General features: G+C 42.1%; 1 protein-coding gene across 2 annotated transcripts in view; it reads left to right on the plus strand.

Moving 5' to 3' along the window:
- The window catches only part of DPP6 (dipeptidyl peptidase like 6), a 1,705,234-nt gene that overhangs the window by 1,414,114 nt on the left and 272,460 nt on the right, over positions 1-18,660 (plus strand). For both annotated transcript variants that reach the window (XM_044293859.1, XM_044293858.1), the window contains exon 5: positions 1,046-1,120. In XM_044293859.1, coding sequence (XP_044149794.1) covers positions 1,046-1,120 — 75 coding nt within the window. The remainder of the gene's footprint in view (positions 1-1,045; positions 1,121-18,660) is intronic.

Here is an 18,660-nt window from a genome sequence, read left to right on the forward strand (position 1 = left end):
TAATGGTAGGCTTTATTTACAACGTTTCACAGAACGCGTTTCGGCTTCACCAGCCTTCTTCAACTGCAACCGAAACGCTTTCTGTGAACCGTTCTTAATAAAGCATACCATCAAGAGCAAGTACGTCTGCTGGGATTACCTTTTATGGACTAGTATAAAGCAAGGAGTAAACTGGTGTACTGACCTGCGTCCGTTCTGGGCCCTAGGATGCTGCTTACCCGGGATGGCCACCAAGCTCTCAGCAACCGTGCAGCCTTGCTTGATGATAAGGCTTCTTGTCCACACACTGGAAATGGTCTTCCTGGGACAACCTCTCTTTCAAAAAGCTGGATCCAGTAAGGGGGCAACAGCTACTCTCCTTCCTTTGAGTGTCCATTCACTGCCGGACATCCGCAAGTCAGAATGGAATCGGATTCAGTCCCTCACAGCTCCTTTCACCATGTCAGATCAACACTTCCTGGTTCACACAGAAGCAGCTTGCATGAGTCATCATCTGCTTTGCATATGCAGATCCCAGAGTGTGCTGACTGTGCTGCAAAACAGTGGCCTCTAGTGCCCGGAATGCCAAATGACAGCTCCAATACAATTTAAACATAAACATTGTACAGGCAGAGCTTTTCCACATTTTCACATATCTATGTATCTGTCTATCTATCTCTATCTATCATATGTATCTTAGATTTGGCATTGCTGTCAATCATTACACTTGGTTTCATTTATTTACAGAACTACATATCGAATATAATATTAGATTGTGTGTGTGTGTATTTTATCCATCACTTCTGTATATAGAGCTCAGCTTCAGTTACTCTTCATTGTAGTTTCCCTATAGGTATATTATGTTCCGTTGATGTCCCACAGAAGATTAAAACAATAGCAGGCGGTGTACTGGATTGTAAGTACAGGGACAGGTGTCACCGTGTCTGTAAAATCTGATAGTGAGCAGCAGGTAGACACCATTATGGAAGGTTATAAATGATTCATAGTAGACTCTATCCTGTATGTTTAACGCACTGACTACTTATTTTTTTTTATTTGTTTCTAGGACACCTTCAAGGTCAGTAAATATGAAGTGTCTCCAGATATGAAGTACGTTCTCCTCGCATTTAATGTCAAACCGGTAAGTGGAACGACTTACATATTAAACATGAACTTCTGTGAGAAAATGTGCCATGAGTGAAAAGCACCTACTTCTTAATATTATAATAAGGACACATCAGATTATTGTATGCCAATGCAGAGAACAGCGCCATCTAGCAGACAACAGAGAAAATGACACCCTCAAATATCTAGTAGCATTTACCATATGTAATACTCATTGCACAAACATACAATAATATAACACAGCTGAGAATTTAAAGAAAAGAATATAAGACTGTGGAAAATATCCCACGCTAATACCCTAATGTAAAAAATACCGTACTGAGCACTCCTGTCCCTCATTGCTCTTAGGGTTGCATATCAATTTTGAGCTATTGGCTTCGGATGACTGATGTGAACATGTTATTTTCATTATTATTTTGCAGAGTTCATTCTTTAAAAAATTTCCAGCTAAGGGTGGGTTCACACTAGCGTTATGAAGTCCGTTATGGCTTTCCGTTATAACAGGGTTATAACGGAACATAACTGAATCCATAAGACGATAGGACAGATCCGTTTTGCTGCCCATAGACTTGCATTATGACAGAATGCAAAACGGAAGCCTTTAAAAGGCATTTTGTTTGCTCTCCGTCCTAATAGAAGTCTATGGGAATCAAAACTGATCCGTCTGGTTCCCGTTATGCAAGACAGAAAACAAAGTCCTGTCGACAGGACCCAGACGGATCCGTTATGTTTCCCCATAGACTTCTATTAGGACGGAGCAAAACGGAATGCCTCTTAAAGGCTTCCGTTTTGTATTCCATCCTATGGATTCCATTTTAACCCTGTTATAACGGAAAGCCATAACGGACTCCATAACGCTAGTGTGAACCCACCCTTATATTACAATTTCCTAAAAAAAATTCCCAGGTCTGGCTCTTGAGACAGCTAGCAATCAGCGGATATTGCCGGGAGATGTATTGTCCTGCTGCAAATTTCCCCTGCAAATCTATTATGATATAAGGCACTAATCGAAATAAATGTAATTGGTGCCTGGATGGGAGGATCTCTGGACATAATTATTTTTCGCAGGTCATATTTCTATTGAAATCCCTCATTATGTATATGCACTGGCACTTTATTTTGCACATGCGACGCCGTTGTCATATTTTTACAATCACACTGTTTGATTTTGTTTTTGAATTTATCATGGGCCTATTTTCATTGGTTTTAGGCCTCATGCACACGGCCGTTGGTCGGCTGTTCTGTGCATTGGGGGCCTCAATTTGCGGTCCCCAATGCACGGGTATCATCCATGCGGCTTCCACGATGGATCCAGATCCATTCAGCTTGAATGGGTCTGTGATCCATCCGCACCGCAAAAAGATAAAACATGTTCTATTTTTTTGCGGTACGGAGGCACAGAGAGAAACCCCACGGAAGCACTTTGTAGTGTTTCCGTGGGGTTACGTGCCTCAGATCCACACCGACCTTCCGGGCCGCAATACGTCCTTATCATGAACTGTGCTGTGAGTGGAGACTTTCTTCATATATCTTTATGAAGTCTCTAGTCTCTTCAGTGTTTTTCAGTGTTTTTCTTTTTTTATCCAATATAGTGATGATCAGTTGTAATCCTTGGTGTGCATCTAATTTGTGACATGTACTTGTATTGGTGGGCCTTGATATCCTCTGCACTGCCAGGGGATTCGCCTAATTTATGAAAAGGTGCAGGCCTAGCCATAAATTAGGCGCCTCCTCCGACAGTCCATGCACCCTAACAGAAATTTAGTATAGCTAGTTAGCTATTCAATAAGATGTATCTGTATAGCACCACCTGCTCTTTGTTTTTATAATTATTTCTTTGTCCTGGTCACTTAGAAGGTCGCACATGCTCTGTTTTATCCTTCAACTGCCTCCTGAGCTGTAATAGGGAGAGCACAGACACGCCCCCCTGAGCTGTGATAGGGAGAGCACAGACACGCCCCCTGAGCTGCAGCAGAAAATACACTCTCCTTGAGCTCCCAGCTTGATATAAATCTAGCAGAGCAATGAATGGGGAGATCTCTGGATCCATGTGAGGTACAGGGCTGGTTCTAGCTTTGTTAGAAAGAGGTTATCACTTACTAGATGATGTCTGATTTAGATTTTTTACATTAGTCATGGGATAACCACTTTAACGCCACTTTTCAGGCACAAGGAAGATGATAAATCTCCCCCATTGTTTCTGCATCCATGCGTTCACTATATATATGGAATTAGGAAACACACCACACACAGTGAGGTTTGGGGGGGGTTTCTTTTTTGGGTTGTTTATTATGGTCTTACTCACTTTTGGGGTGTTTTTTTTTAGTTTGAGTTTGTTTTTTGCTTTTTAAACACACCATTGTGTATTTTTTTTCCAAATGTTTTGCCATAGACTTTTCAATAGTAAAAAACTAATCGAAACCAATATCTATTCCCAAACATTTACCTTCTATGACCAAGAACAGCTACTAGAGCTTATCACAAAACATCAAACAAAAATTAGTAGCCTTTATAGTTTCCATTCAAACAAATTTTTATTAATACTGTTAAAATACCCAAGAACACATTCATATAATCGGATAAATATAATATCCTACAACCGGATATCTAACGGGGTGCAGATTCAAGACTAATTCATAGGAGGCATATGCTGTAGCTGGCCTCCATTTGCGATGCATAGATATAAGCTGAAAGAACAGTAACCGGCTAATAACTATGCTATCACACCATCATTGGTCATAAAAGCATGGTAACATGATATCATCAGGCAATAAGGCAAGTTCAAATCCAGTAATTAATATCTGAATATTGTAAATGACTTAGTTCATTGCACCATAGCACTGTAATCACTTGCCTAGTATGCCGCTGTAAGATGCACACCGAGGAGATATCCGGGTCCCTCTACGTGCATTTTGCGTGAACTTCGTCAGGTCTAGTAAAAAAAACTTTAGTATACAATAGTGTTGATCGCAAATATTGTAATCGCTAATTATTATCGCAAATATTGGAACTTCGAGAATTTGCAAATATCTAGAATGTAGTGCTATATCTTCGCAATCGTGAATATTCTAATTTTGTTTTTCATCAGTACCCATGATCCCTCACTGCTTCTTGCTTGTGGGCCAATGAGAAAGCTGCAATATCTTTATCTGTAAAGAATAAATCAAGGCAACTGGACTTACTGTAGATTTCTTGAAAACGTTTCAACTCGTTCTTCCAACGAGCTTTCTTAATTCTGAGTGGCTGTACAAGAATTCTCTGGGAATAATGCTGGGTATAATTACCAGATGTTGATTCAGTTACATATTTATTCCCAGAGAATCTTGTACAGTCACTCAGAATTGAGAAAGCTCGTTGGAAGAACGAGTGAAACGTTTTCAAGAAATCTACAGTAAGTCCAGTTGCCTTGATTTATTCTTTACAGATATACCATGACCTGGATAAATGAGAACCTTCACAGACATACTGCAATATCTTTGACTTTAGGAATAGTGTTGATCGCAAATTTTCATATTGCAAATTTTATCGCAAATCTATATTGCGAATTTTCCGATTGCCGATTTTCACAATCAAGAAAATAATGACTGGATATCACAAATTCTCGAATTGACAAATCACGAATGACGAATTTTCAACCAGATATATCGAATTCGAATATTGCTCCTGCCGCTCATCACCAGTATACAACACAGCCATTTCATGGTATTTTTTTTTATTGAGCCCCAAAAAGTGAAAGAAAAAAGCCATAGGATGCCTTCACATGCAGCAGATTTTGCTGCACTAAATTTCTGTAACTACAAATTCGTTCCACTCATCTGAATGGGGTTGTTTTGGCAGGAAGCACATGGTATTCTATAAGGCCTCATTCAGATGAATCGAAATTATTTTCAGTCATAGAAATTTTCTGAAGCAAAATCCACTGCATGTAAAGGCGCTCCAAAGTTACCGCCACATGGTCAGGTTTCCTTATGCAGTTTTGAAAGCAAAAACCGGAAGTGAATTTAAAAAAAGAAGAGAAGTCGTATCTGTCCTTTCTACTTTCTCTCCTTTTATAATCTCCTCCTGATTTTGGTTTCCAAAACTGTATCCGAAAAACTGTCCATGTGACCGTACCTTTAAATAGCACCCAGGGCTCATTCCCATGGAAGAGCCAAGTGCATGAATTCTGTATAGCTCCTTAGTACGTGGCAGTACAGTCTCTGAACATATACATACAGGCCCTGTTGGACTCCATGTGTAAGGAGAACAATCTCTTTATCCAGCCACGTGGAATCGTTTGAGTAGGTAGGCACTTTAGAGGTAACTCTGTGGTAGTCTTTAGCGTTGAGGGAAGTATTGAAAAATTTGATTTGACTGCTTTGTGAATTTTACAAAAAAATTCACTTTGTGCCGAATTACTTTGTCACGAATCACATTTCTTTGTAAGTAGTGGGTGCAATGACAGGGAACGCTGATTGCGCCGCCCTCCACGATTGTACCCGTCAGATGTCGTGTTCATAGCTGATCACGGCATCTGATAACAATTTTACATTATGACATAAAATAAAATATTACTTTATTATTGATCATAAAGAGCAGGCCGCCAACATCTTGATTGAAGATTCAGCTCGAAATCTTGAGTGGCCCGTGATGATGTCATCACGTTGGCCGGAGTGGTGACGTCATACGTCACCGCACACGGGACTTCATGCAAGATCTGCCATCAAGATGGCGGCCCGTTCTCAAACGGATGAGGTAAGTATGATTTTTTTCCAGCATTTGACCCTGGGTTCACACCTGAGCGTTCCTCAAACGCGCGTTTTACGCGCGTTTTTGTCGCGCGTTTTTATGCGCGTTTTTTGTAATAGTAAACGCGCGTTTGACGCGCGTTTGTGTCATTGACTGCAGTGTCCTATGGCCACAAACGCGCGTCAAAACGCCCCAAAGAAGCTCAAGTACTTGTTTGAGCGTCGGGCGTTTTACAGCGCGTTCGTACGCGCTGTAAAACGCCCAGGTGTGAACCCTTCCCATAGGGAAGCATTGGTTTTCATGTCTTAAGCGTTTTACAGCGCGTTTGAACGCGCTGTAAAACGCTCAGGTGTGAACCCAGGGTCAGGGAAAATCGATTCGCTACTAGTGATGATTGGCAGGGGCAATATTCGAATTTGCGATATGTCGCGAATATTTGGGAAAATTTTTGTCATATATTATGTTGTGTACTTGTGACATCACAGCACTCTGTCTGTAGCATGTATGTATGGACATCAGAGAAACAGTAATTCCTATCACACTACCTAACACCCTGCACTGGAACCTATCAGCTACACTATATCACTATCTAAACTACACTGACTATCTCCCACTAACTATCTGTATTATATATATAAGCTAAGTAACTATCTAATGTAATTACACAGCAAACCACAGAGCACAGCAATGTCACTGCTCTCTCTCTCTCAGAACTCCATAAAACTACAGAAAATGGCTGCTGGGGAGGTTCTTATATAGTAAGGGGTAGGCAACTTTCCTTTTGGTTGCTAGGGATGTTGCTAAGCTCAGACAAAGACATTGCAGCCTTCTCATTGGCCCACCACAAGCAAGAAGGGAGGTTACTGATGAAAAAAAATCTTGAATATTTCGAGAATACGAATATATAGCACTATATTCTAAATCTTCGCGAATTATCGGAGTAGCGATATTCACAATTGAAATTTGCACGCCCAAATATTCACGCCCAATATTGTTCGCTACCACGAAGTGCAAGGAAATTCGGCTCTATGGCAAATCAAATTTTCCCTGAAATTCAGATCGAATGCCACTTCATCCGGATCAATTCGCTCAACACTAGAAGTCTTATTACAGCTATGTACCAGCTGTGTTTATGATGAATTTAACCCTGTAGACCATTGTAGGATGTATTTGGGTGTTCCTGACCTCCTTGACCATTAGATGCCATGATCTGATGCTTATTATCATGAACAATTTTTTGATATATATTTTGTTTAAAAATTTTTCATTACGCAGTGGCTCAGTCAGCACTGGTGGGGTCCTAGGTTTGAATCCGACCAAGAATGACATCTGCATGGAGCTTGTATGTTCTCCTTGTGTTTGCGTGGGTTTCCTCCAAGTACTCCGGTTTCCTCCCATACTCCAAAGACATACCGATCGGGAGCTTAGATTGTGAGCCCCATTTGGGACAGTCTGATGCTAATGTCTGTAAAGCTCTGAAGAATAGAGTAGCGCCATATAAGTGCATAAAATAAATCAATTTAAAAATCTCACCTGCCAGAATTTCTCCTTCTAAATCCCATTCTTTGCTCTGACACAACATTTTTGTCAGGGCGCCAGTCTCCAGTTTGCATTATGTTTTAGTCCTGCCATCACCTGGACCATGTCATTTTTCTTTGACCTTTTTATACGTGAAAGCTGATTGTGTATCCACCTGCCTGCTTTGAATATTGACTTGTAGTGTGATGCATGGAGTAATGGAGGCGCTCCACTCCTGCCACTTGTCATACTGCTCGTCTTTTAGATTTCAGGCTCCAGTAACCTCAAGGACTGTACATCAGCGATATATAATAAGCCAGCTCTTGTAAGGCAGTAAATATCATATCATAAAATAGTAACGACCAGTAGGCGGAAGAAGCGATCTTCTACATAGAGTTAATATCAATTTGCTAAAATGATCCCCTGATAATATGATGCATTTCATTTTTTAACCCTTCCTAAAACTTTTAGAACATGTATCTGTATTCAATGATAGCTTTTAATGCTGATTTATTTTACTATGACACAGTTCAGGAGACTCAGTTATCGTAAGATAGAAGTGTCAGAAAACTGGTGTATGGGTTTTAAAGCTGTTATCTCATGATTAAAGAAAAAAATTAAAATCGGACATCATATAGTACGTGACAGTACCTTACTAACAAAGCTAGAACCAGTCCTGTACCTCACATGGATCCATAGATCTCCACATTATTGTTCCAATTGTTCTGCTAGATATATTTCAAGCTGGCAGCTCAAGGGTGTGTCCTTTCCTAGAGGGTGTGTCCTTTCTGCTGCAGTTCACTCCCTATCATAGCTCAGGGGAGGGTGCTTTCTGCTGCAGTTCACTCCATATCATAGCTCAGATGAGGGTGCTTTCTGCTGCAGTTCACTCCCTATCATAGCTCAGGGGAAGGGTGCTTTCTGCTGCAGTTCACTCCCTATCATAGTTCAGGGGGAGGGTGCTTTCTGCTGCAGTTCACTCCCTATCATAGCTCAGGGGGAGGGTGATATCTGCTGCAGTTCACTCCCTATCATAGCTCAGGGGGAGGGTGATATCTGCTGCAGTTCACTCCCTATCAAAGCTTAGGGGGAGGGTGCTTTCTGCTGCAGTTCACTCCCTATCATAGCTCAGAGGGAGGGTGCCTTCTGCTGTAGCTCTCTCCCTATCACAGTTCAGGGGAGGGTGCTTTCTGCTGCAGTTCACTCCCTATCATAGCTCAGGGGAGGGTGCTTTTTGCTGCAGTTCACTCCCTATCAAAGCTCAGGGGGAGAGTGCTTTCTGCTGCAGTTCACTCCCTATCAAAGCTTGGGGGGGTGCTTTCTGCTGCAGTTCACTCCCTATCATAGCTCAGGGGGAGGGTGCTTTCTGCGCAGTTCACTCCCTATCATAGCTCAAGGGGAGGGTGCTTTCTGCTGCAGTTCACTCCCTATCATAGCTCAAGGGGAGGGTGCTTTCTGCTGCAGTTCACTCCCTATCATAGCTCAGGTGGAGGGTGCTTTCTGCTGCAGTTCACTCCCTATCATAGCTCAAGGGGAGGGTGCTTTCTGCGCAGTTCACTCTCTATCATAGCTCAAGGGGAGGGTGCTTTCTGCGCAGTTCACTCCCTATCATAGCTCATGGGGAGGGTGCTTTCTGCTGCAGCTCTCTCCCTATCACAGTTCAGGGGGCGAGTCATTTCTGCTGCTCCTCTCTGCCTGTAATGATACCTGCACATGGATGTAGGTAAAACTACAGAAGACCCACATGAATTTCTGTGCAGATGTCTGGGTATTTCCGCACAAAAAAATTGTGTTACTTGTGGTTTGGGGGGCAGATTTGATACAGGTTTTCTGCAGATGTCGCCATTCAGTTAAAAAGGGTGAAATTTGCACCAAAAATCTCAAATATAATTGACATGCGGCAGATTTCTAAATCCACATGGCAGGTCAATTACTACATTGAACGAAAAAGCAAAGTGTACATGAAATTTGTCTAATTTCATACATTTTGCTGGTACTGTATTAGGCTACGTTTTTTCTGCATGAGAATCTGCTTGGAAAAACCTACAGGTAGCCTCACAGCTTCTAACATTAGATACGGCTGGTGACAGTTAAAGGATGGAACTGAGCATGTCCACAAGGACAGATAAATAAACAAAAGAGCGAACAGCAGGTGGCGCTATACTGATAGATTTTACTGAATTTGGGTGCATTCACATTACCGTAAGTGTTTTGCCATCCGCAAATTGTGGATACCGGCCGTGTGCATTGCGCATTTTGTGGACTGCACATGGCCAGCGCTATATAGAAAATGCCTATTCTTGTCCATGATTGCGGACAAGAATTGGACATGCTGCATATTTTTTGCAGGGCTGTGAAACGAAACAACGGATGTGGACAGCACACGGTGTGCCATCCTCATCTTTTGGGATCCCATTGAAATGAAAGGGTCCAAACACGTTCCACAATTTTGCAGACCCAGAACTACAGTCATGTTAATGCACCCTAACTAGGAAGTTCCCTGAAAAGAATGCATCAGTTCTGAAGGTTTTCAGATTTTCAGGTTTTGTACAACGTATTAGAGAATGAGCTAGCTCACCGAGAATTGCCTAGTTTGGATACATTTATATCTGCATGGCATTGCTTTTATAATCCAGGATAGTATACATACAGTAGTAGAGAGAGCTGTGCTTGTTTACTAGTCTTCATAATTTATGTATTTATTTTGTTCAGCAGAAGAGACACTGTCTTTTTTTCTGCCGACCAGATGGTAGCACAAATCGCGTTGATCACTTCCATGTAGTAGTCATTTCACCTTCTGCTGTTTAGTGTAATACTCCTTTACAGTACACACAAATCCCATTTGAATAAAAAAACACAATTATGATATATATATACAGTATATAGAAGCTGATTTATGTTGGTAGATAGTAGATACTATGTATGAGAGGCTCCTGAGAGCCAGACTGATCATAGGTGGGGTATATTGAATATGAACCTTGTTCTCCTCATCAAAATATATGAAAAGTACAAGGTAGACAGCTGTTGTCCAAATAATGTTGGCCAACTTTAGATGGCATCTGGTTACTTGTCTCTGGAGGCTATGTTGTGCTAAACATCTAAATCTGAGCAGTAGGAAATAAAGAATATTCCATAGATGATTGAAAATGACATTACATAAAAAAAAATCTGAATTTGTAGAGAATGGGCGGTAAAAGAAAAATCATTTGCTCAAGAAGAGTCTGCCATAGCCATCTTTATTGTAGATCCAAAGCAAAATCTTGGGCGTGGTGACACATCACATCACCATGCAGACCAGCGTGATTATGTCATCACGCACAGCGCAAGATTTTGCGCTGGATTCTCAATCAAGATAGCCATGGCGGACTCTTCACGATCAAATAGATAAGGTGAGTATTTTAACCCCTGACAGCCCTCAATGGTCATCTCAAATGCTGCGATCAGCGGTGAACGCGGCATCTGAGGGGTTCAATGATGGGTGGCGCCACCATTGCCGTTCCCCGTCACTTCAAATACACTTCTTTTTGAAATTCGGAGAAACATCTGAATCAAATTTTTGAGAACTTAGCTTATCTCTAGTATCTGGCATAGCCAGAAACGGCCGGTGTACCACCAGGCCCCTTTGTCTGTAATGAGACTCGGAGTGGATCTGGGCTGTTTCCAGCATTAATGCATGGATTCGGCTGGATAAATCCTGTGCAAGCTGTAGTTTTTGTCTGGCCAAAACCTAGCACTAATGCGAGAAACAGGCCAGATCTCCACTGAGTCCTATTATAGTCAATATGCTCCATCTAGGTCAGGTGGTATCCGACTATGCTGGATACAATGTCTTCCAGAAGGGTGATCCTTTGCCGGAATAATGTACTGCTAGTATGAAACTAGTCTAACCCAACATTTTCAAAATCTCTGGGAAAAAAAAACTTACTTTGTGATATTTTTGTCTATATCTAGCCACTCAGTGGTCCAGATGTCACTTCAAGCTTGATGGCGATTTAGTATTCCAAGTAAAAAAAATACATAACAACAAAAGATTTGTCTATGTTCTGTCTTCTTACATGTTCACACAGTGTGCAGTCTGACATTCAGCATAAACCATTCCTGTCTTCCAAATAAGAGGACTATTTTTTGTCTTACTTGTTTATTGGCCAACAGGTTGTATGTATGATTGTATACAATTGATTGGTAAAACAGATATGCTTTTGCAAGGATAGTGAAGTTTGAGAAGGAGACATGCATAGGACAGCTCTAATGATGTGTCTTGGAGACTGGAGACTTCTCTTTCCTAGGATGCCTTGCGCTCCCACAATGCAGTAGTCTTTGTAACAGGAAAACAAAGTGTATTGCAATTTAACACCCCTAGATTGTGCTATAACCACACTGAGCACTTCTAAATACCCTGACTGTGGCAAAAAGTGAACTATAATCATTTTCTAACCCTGCTGGACAGAACGCTCAACAGACGCCACTACTAGATCCTTCATTCTTAGCAACCCATTTTGGTCTATGATGGGATCAAGCTTTTTCAAATCGCTATCCTTGGAGACTGTTTGGCCTTTGCTGAGGTAGTCTAGTTCCTTAGCATAACATTCACATTGTATAGTGTGAATTATGTTCTTGGACTTTTCCAGATTAGGAGCGGTAAAGGCGTGTTTGCAGTGATGCCACACTTCGCATGGCTTCTGGTTGACAGGTAATGTCAACTTGTAAGACTGAGCTATATGAACGAGACCGACTATAGCAAAAATGAGCCACATCTAGGTGGAGAACCTGTTGAAACTATGGGATTTGAGTTGGTGCTCCGAAGTCACTGTACTTCAGGTCGGATTTCTTCATCAGCATCTGGGTCTACCAATTCAAACGTGTTGGATCTGATGCTGCAAGATGTTGAACGGTACAGGAATGCAGGACCCATAAACCATGTTGTGTCCTTAAGGTGGCTCAGTGCGACGGATCTAGTTGTGTGGTACACAGGCTTATGGTGTGTATTCACATAGTGCCACTGTTTAGGACAAGTGGATCTCCTGATCCTTAGCACCTGATTGCTGACATAGACGTAAAAGCGTCTGGTTTTGTTGCAAATATATTCTAGGACTACCTTGCTGTCCGTGCAAAACCCAACTTCCTCGATTTCCAGGTTCATTCCTGATGTTATAAGTTCAGCCAAATCCACTTCAAACACAGCAGTGCAGAGCTCCAGTCTGGGTATCGTTTGTTTGCGGAGTGGCACCAGTTTGGTCCGGCTCATGACAAACCCTATATGGCATCGTTCTTTGACGTCTATGATCTTTAGGTGTGCTACGGATGCAATCGCCTTGACTGAAGCATCGCAGAAGATATATTGTCTTTGTATCTTGACTTCAGTAGATGGCACGGAATCATACGGTCGTGCCACATGAATGCTGGACAAAGCTTCGAGAGACTTCCTCCAACCTGTTTACAGGTCTTTTTACTCACTGGGAAGCGGATCATCCCAATCAGACGTCTCTGTGGTGAAGTCTCTTAGCATCATTTTACCTTGGATGATAACAGGCGCTACAAATCCCAGAGGATCATATAAGCTGTTTATGGTGGACAGGACTCCTCTGCGCATGAAGGGCTTTTCTTCCTTGCTAATTTGGAAGGTGACTGTATCTGCCTTTAAATCCCAGAACAAACCGAGGCTCCGCTGCATGGAAAAGAAGTCTGTGATAAGATCCAAGTCTTTTAGATCATTTGAATGGTCTTGGGGTTAGAAGGCCTCCATTAACTCATGGCTGTTGGAGCCGATTTTGTGCAACCTCAGATTAGATAGAGCGAGCATTTCTTGAGCTCTTTTTAGGAGACTGATTGTAGTCTCATTTGTGGGTGTGGATTTAAAGCAGTCGTCCACATAGAAATCATTTTACACAAAGGACCTGACATCCAACCAATACTTTGAGTCACCCTCTTGTGCTGAATGCCTGAGACCATAGATAGAGACTGCAGGGGAAGGACTGTTTCCGAAGATGTGCACCCTTATACGGTAGTCAAAAATGTCTTTATTGGGGTAATTTTTGTGGTACCAAAAGAACCTCAAGTAGTTTATATGTTCTTCCTTGATGAGGAAGCAGTGGAACGTCTGTTGTATGTCGGCCATAAATGCTACGGAATCTCGGCGGAAGTTTGTAGGGCGGTAGTTTCTGGCTTAGGGAAGTCTGTATAATACCGCTCTGACATGAAGGATGTCCCTTTAAGTCGAAGCAAAGGTTGTAGCTTTTGTTCTGTAGGGCGGTAGTTGTCGCTGGCATGGCTTTATAGTATACTGTCCTGCTCGAGTTACTGCGGTTCAAGGTAGGATCTTTGACACTCTGTATAAGCTGGCTGATATACTGGCTCGTAATTGTCATCTGTCCTGGGATGCTGATGGACATATTATGAGACGTGCTGTGCTGGATCTTGTTCATCTAGGTCTGGCTCAAGTACTTCGCTGTGTTTCTCGGATCTGGGAAACTCCATGGCTTCCAGGTACTCTACTTTGGCTATTGTTGCTGCTGTTTCTTTTTCAGCAGCGAGTTTTTCCAGTGAAGCCTACAGGCATGCTCTCCTTTTTTCCAGTGATGTTTGCAGGTGTACTCTCTCTGTTTCCAGTGATGCTTGCAGGCATGCAGTCTCTTTCAATAGTTACATCTCTTGTGCAGCAAAGGAAGACCTTACTTTTACTGAGGACTTGCTTGAGCAGCTTGCTTGTGACCTGGTCCTGAATGATGATGCCTGGCTAGTGGACATTGTGTGCCCATTTCTGTGGTCTGGATCATGCTGTGCTTGCTGGGGGCTGCACTCTCACTTCTTGTGACTGTATGTCAGCAGCTGCAATCTTGTACGCAGGACCGCGTGTGTGATGGCGGCTCTGTGTAGTCATATCCACTATCGCTGGTGACTAGCATGTGTTTACTGTTCTGTCTTCATACATGTTCACACAGTCTGCAGTCTGACATTCAGCATAAACCATTCCTATCTTCCAAATAAGAGGACTGTTGTTTGTTTATTGGTCAACAGGTTGTATATATAATAAGAGAATGAGGGGCACTCCGTATAAGGGAACAGGAGACAATAGTAAACAATACAAATTTAATGTCGCATCAGATCATTACACATAAAATCAACCAATAAGATAAATAAAATCTAATAAAATCGCAGGATCCTGAATAAATCGTGCTAATTCAAGAGTCCATGAAACGCCAAGCATCCGATGTTCAATCACAACAGATGGTGAGGGCAGATTGCCGTTTCCAGGATGTATCTTTCAAATGTATCACAAAGGGGTGCAAAATCTCATCAATGTCCAATATGTAACAACCAATATCAGGCGATACTTTAGTCAGATACTGAGCAAAGATGCTCTCTTGTGTAATAACACAGTAACAGCCGAAATCTCTTACCCTCTGTGTCCGCTCTGCTTACATGGAGACTCGAGGTAGCGGCTGAATGTAGCTAACGCGGCGTCCCACGTGGTGTAGAGTCTGACGTGACGTCTCACGTGACTCACCAGCTTGGATTGTAGTAGCATATTCCTATGACGCTCACTAGCTCTGTGTTAGACTAGCTATATAGATGACCCCGACCGAAGCAATCACTCAGCGGTCACTCGTAGTGCTTGGGGGAAAAGGCTCACTGTCTCGACTTGCCCAAGGTTGTATATATGATTGTATGCAATTGATTGTATACGATTGATTGGTAAAACAGATATGCTTTCGAAAGGATAGTGGAGTTTGAGAAGGAGACATGCATAGGACAGCTCTGATGATGTGTCCTGGAGACTGAAGACTTCTCTTTCCCAGGATGCCTTGCACTCCCACAATGCAGTAGTGTTTGTAACATAGTACATAAGGCCGAAAAAAGACATTTGTCCATCCAGTTTGGCCTGTTATTCTGCAAGTTGCTCCAGAGGAAGGCAAAAAAAGAACCCCTGTGAGGTAGAAGCCAATTTTCCCCACTTTAGGAAAATAAAAAAATTCCTTCCCGGCTCCAATCAGGCATCAGAAGAACTCCCTGGATCAACTACCCCTCTCTAGTAGCTATAGCCTGTAATATGTAACAGGAAAACAGAGTGTATTACAATTTAACACCGCTAGATTGTGCTATAACCACACTGAACACTTCTGAATACCCTGATTGTGGCAGAAGGTGAAGTATATTATTTTTCTAACCCTGCTGGGCAGAACAGTCTACATCAATATATCTTTATCTTCATATTGTAATCCATAGTGTAATGGCATAACCTCAGTATCAGTACTAGCAGCATGGTGTAAAAGCAATACATGCAAAAACACCTTAATCTGGGAATCTGTCACCACGATTTTAGACAATTATCTACAGTAATACATGAATACCACTGAGGATATGGAGTCTAGATCTCTATTTTTTTGTTTTCCTACTGTTCTCAAATACATTGTCAGGACTGCTGTACATGCGCACAGGAGTCCTCTTCATTATGTTAGCACAGCACAGCTGTGTATTATACTGCAGCTTTGAGCACTGCGGGGGAATCGGGGGCAGTAGGAAAAGGAAAAATAGTAAATTTGACTCCATATCTGCAATACCACTCATGTATTACTGTAGATAAATAACCCAAAATCAGGGTGACAGATTCCCTTTAATACTAGGGTTGCTACCCGGCTGGTATCTCAAGGCCCGTATCTCAAGACTGTTAATAATGAGCACTTCCATTGTCGAGCGCTCATTAATGCAGTCTTTACTCCCTCTTCTTGTGTTAATAAAAAAAAAAAGAAAAACACTCACCTCCTCTATTTTCTCGCGCTGTGGGGAACACTTCCAGTCAGCAGTGAGTGTTCACTGAAGTGCCTTTAAATGGAGGAGGTGAGTTCTTATTTTTATTAAATTTTTTTAGAAGCAGAGACTGGAGCACTAATGGGGCATTATTCCTACTGGGGGGCAGTAATGGGGCATTATTCTTATTGGGGTGCACTAATGGGGCATTACTATTACTGGGTGCATTAATATTACTGGGGGGCACTAATGAGGGAAGTATTAATTCTGGGGGGTGCTAATGGTGGCATTAATATTATTAGGACCACTAATAGGGGCATTATTAATTCTGGGGGGACACTAATGGGGGCATTACTTTTATTGGGAGCCACAGTATGACAGCCCTTTGGGGTGTGGCTTATATTGGCCGGTATATTTGGTTAGGAAAGGTGGCAACCCTATTTAAGACCCATTATTGGTGGGACACAGCACCAAGGCTCCTTAACAGGGTCTCAAGGTATTTGTAAATGTATTGCTTTTCAATGTGTTGTTTCCTATGCTCATCGTGGAGTAAAGGACTGCTACTACTCATCTATGTTCTACTGCTACACTATGGATTCCAATTTGAAGATAAAAATTTAGCCATGGAGACAAAGCTTGTAATACTGGATGCTGTTAAAGAAGTGGGAGAGCCTTGGGTGATGCACACGTTTTGAAACGTATGGGGCCTCATTTATCAAAACTGTCTAACAGTGAAACTGTCTTGGCTGCCCATAGAAACCAATCAGAGCTCATCTTTAATTTACTAAGGGGCTCTAAAAAAATGAAAGCTGAGCTCTGGTTGGTTGCTATGGGCAACTAAGACAGTTTTAGTCTTTGATAAGTTTTGACAAATGAGGCCCAGGGTGTACATGATATTGGCTGCTTTTACTGACACCTGTTGAAGATTAGCATGTCTGTAGGGTACTACCTTTGTATCATGCAGTGTTTGCACGGTTTTTCTGAGTAGTTAATAGTAATTAACTACCCTCAGGATAGGTCATCAGTATCTGGTTGGTGGGGTTCTGACTCCCGGTACTCCTGCCGATCAACTGTTTGAAGAGGCCTCCTTGCAGCTTACCAAACACAGCGCTTTATAGTGGCTGTGATTGGTATTGCAGCTCAGCGCCATGCTTTTCAATGGGACCAAGAAGCGCCTTTGCCACGTGGCTGATGACCTTGATGTAACTGGCCTAGGAAAAGGTAGCAGCACTCACAGTGGTCTCTTCCAACAGCTGACCAGTGGGGGTGCAAAGAGTTGGACCCCCGCATATCAGATACTGATGACCTATCCTGAAGGTTATCAATATTAAACACTTGGATAACCCTTTTAACCTCTTCCTGGCCACCTAACGCAAATTTTCAGCAGAAGTCGGGAATTTAAATATGCTGCCAGGTGTCTGCTGTTTAAAACAAAAACATTGATTGCACACATTTAAACCCTCAGATGCCACAGTCAAATGTAACCACCGCATCTGGGAGTTCAAAAACCCGAGAAAGCATGTGCAATGGCTCCCCCTAGCAGGGATCGGGGGAGTCGAATATTGTGTTCATCAGCCTCGGTCCTCCTGAATGATTTGAGGCTGCCACAGATAGGTTCCTTCACGCTGGGTTCACACCTGAGCGTTTTACAGCGCGTTCCTACGCGCTGTAAAACGCACAACAGGCAAGAACCAATGATTCCCTATGGGAATGGTTCACACCTGGGCGTTTTACAGCGCGTACGATCGCGCTCAAACAAGTGCTTGAGCTTTTTTTGGGGCGTTTGTCGCGCGTTCCCGCACATAGATATTCGGGAACGCGCGACAATGTGTGCACCCCTGTCTCTGTATGCGCGATTGTAAACGCCCGTACAATCGCGCATACAGAGCGCTCGTTTCAGAACGCTCAGGTGTGAACCCAGCGTTAAAGACCCTGCCCATAACAGGACTCCATAGGAACATAGGGGTAAATTTGTCAAACTGGTGTAATCTGATTGGTTGCTAGGGGACACAAATGCAGTTTTCCTTTACACCAGTTTGATAAATCTCTCCCATAGTGAAATGCTCATAGACGCCACAGTTTTGTAACTTCACCTTCCAAAATAATTGAATACAAAGTGATCAAAAAAGTCATCCACACCACAAATGGTATCGATAAAAACTACAGACTATCCCCCAAAAATGAGCCCACGCACAGCTCCGTATAGACATAAATGCGTAAACATAAAAAGAAAAAAGAAATTATGCAAAGAAAAAAAAAATTCAAAAGTTTTTATTCAGTTTTAAAATGCAAGAAAAACTATATAAATGTGGTATTTTGTAATCGTACTGACCTGGAATGAAGGTCATCGGACAGTTTCACAACATAGGAAACACTGTAAAAACAAAATCCATAAAACTGTGGTGGAATTTTTTATTTTTTTTCAATTCCAACCCATTAGAATTTTTCCCACTACATTGGATGCAACAGTAAATAGTGCCATTAAAAAATACATCCTGCCTGACAAAAAACAAGTCCTCATATGACTATGTGAATGGAAAAATAAAAAAAGTTATGGTTCTGGAA

The sequence above is a fragment of the Bufo gargarizans genome, chromosome 5 (assembly GCF_014858855.1).
Source record: "Bufo gargarizans isolate SCDJY-AF-19 chromosome 5, ASM1485885v1, whole genome shotgun sequence".
NCBI classification, from domain to species: Eukaryota; Metazoa; Chordata; class Amphibia; order Anura; family Bufonidae; genus Bufo; species Bufo gargarizans.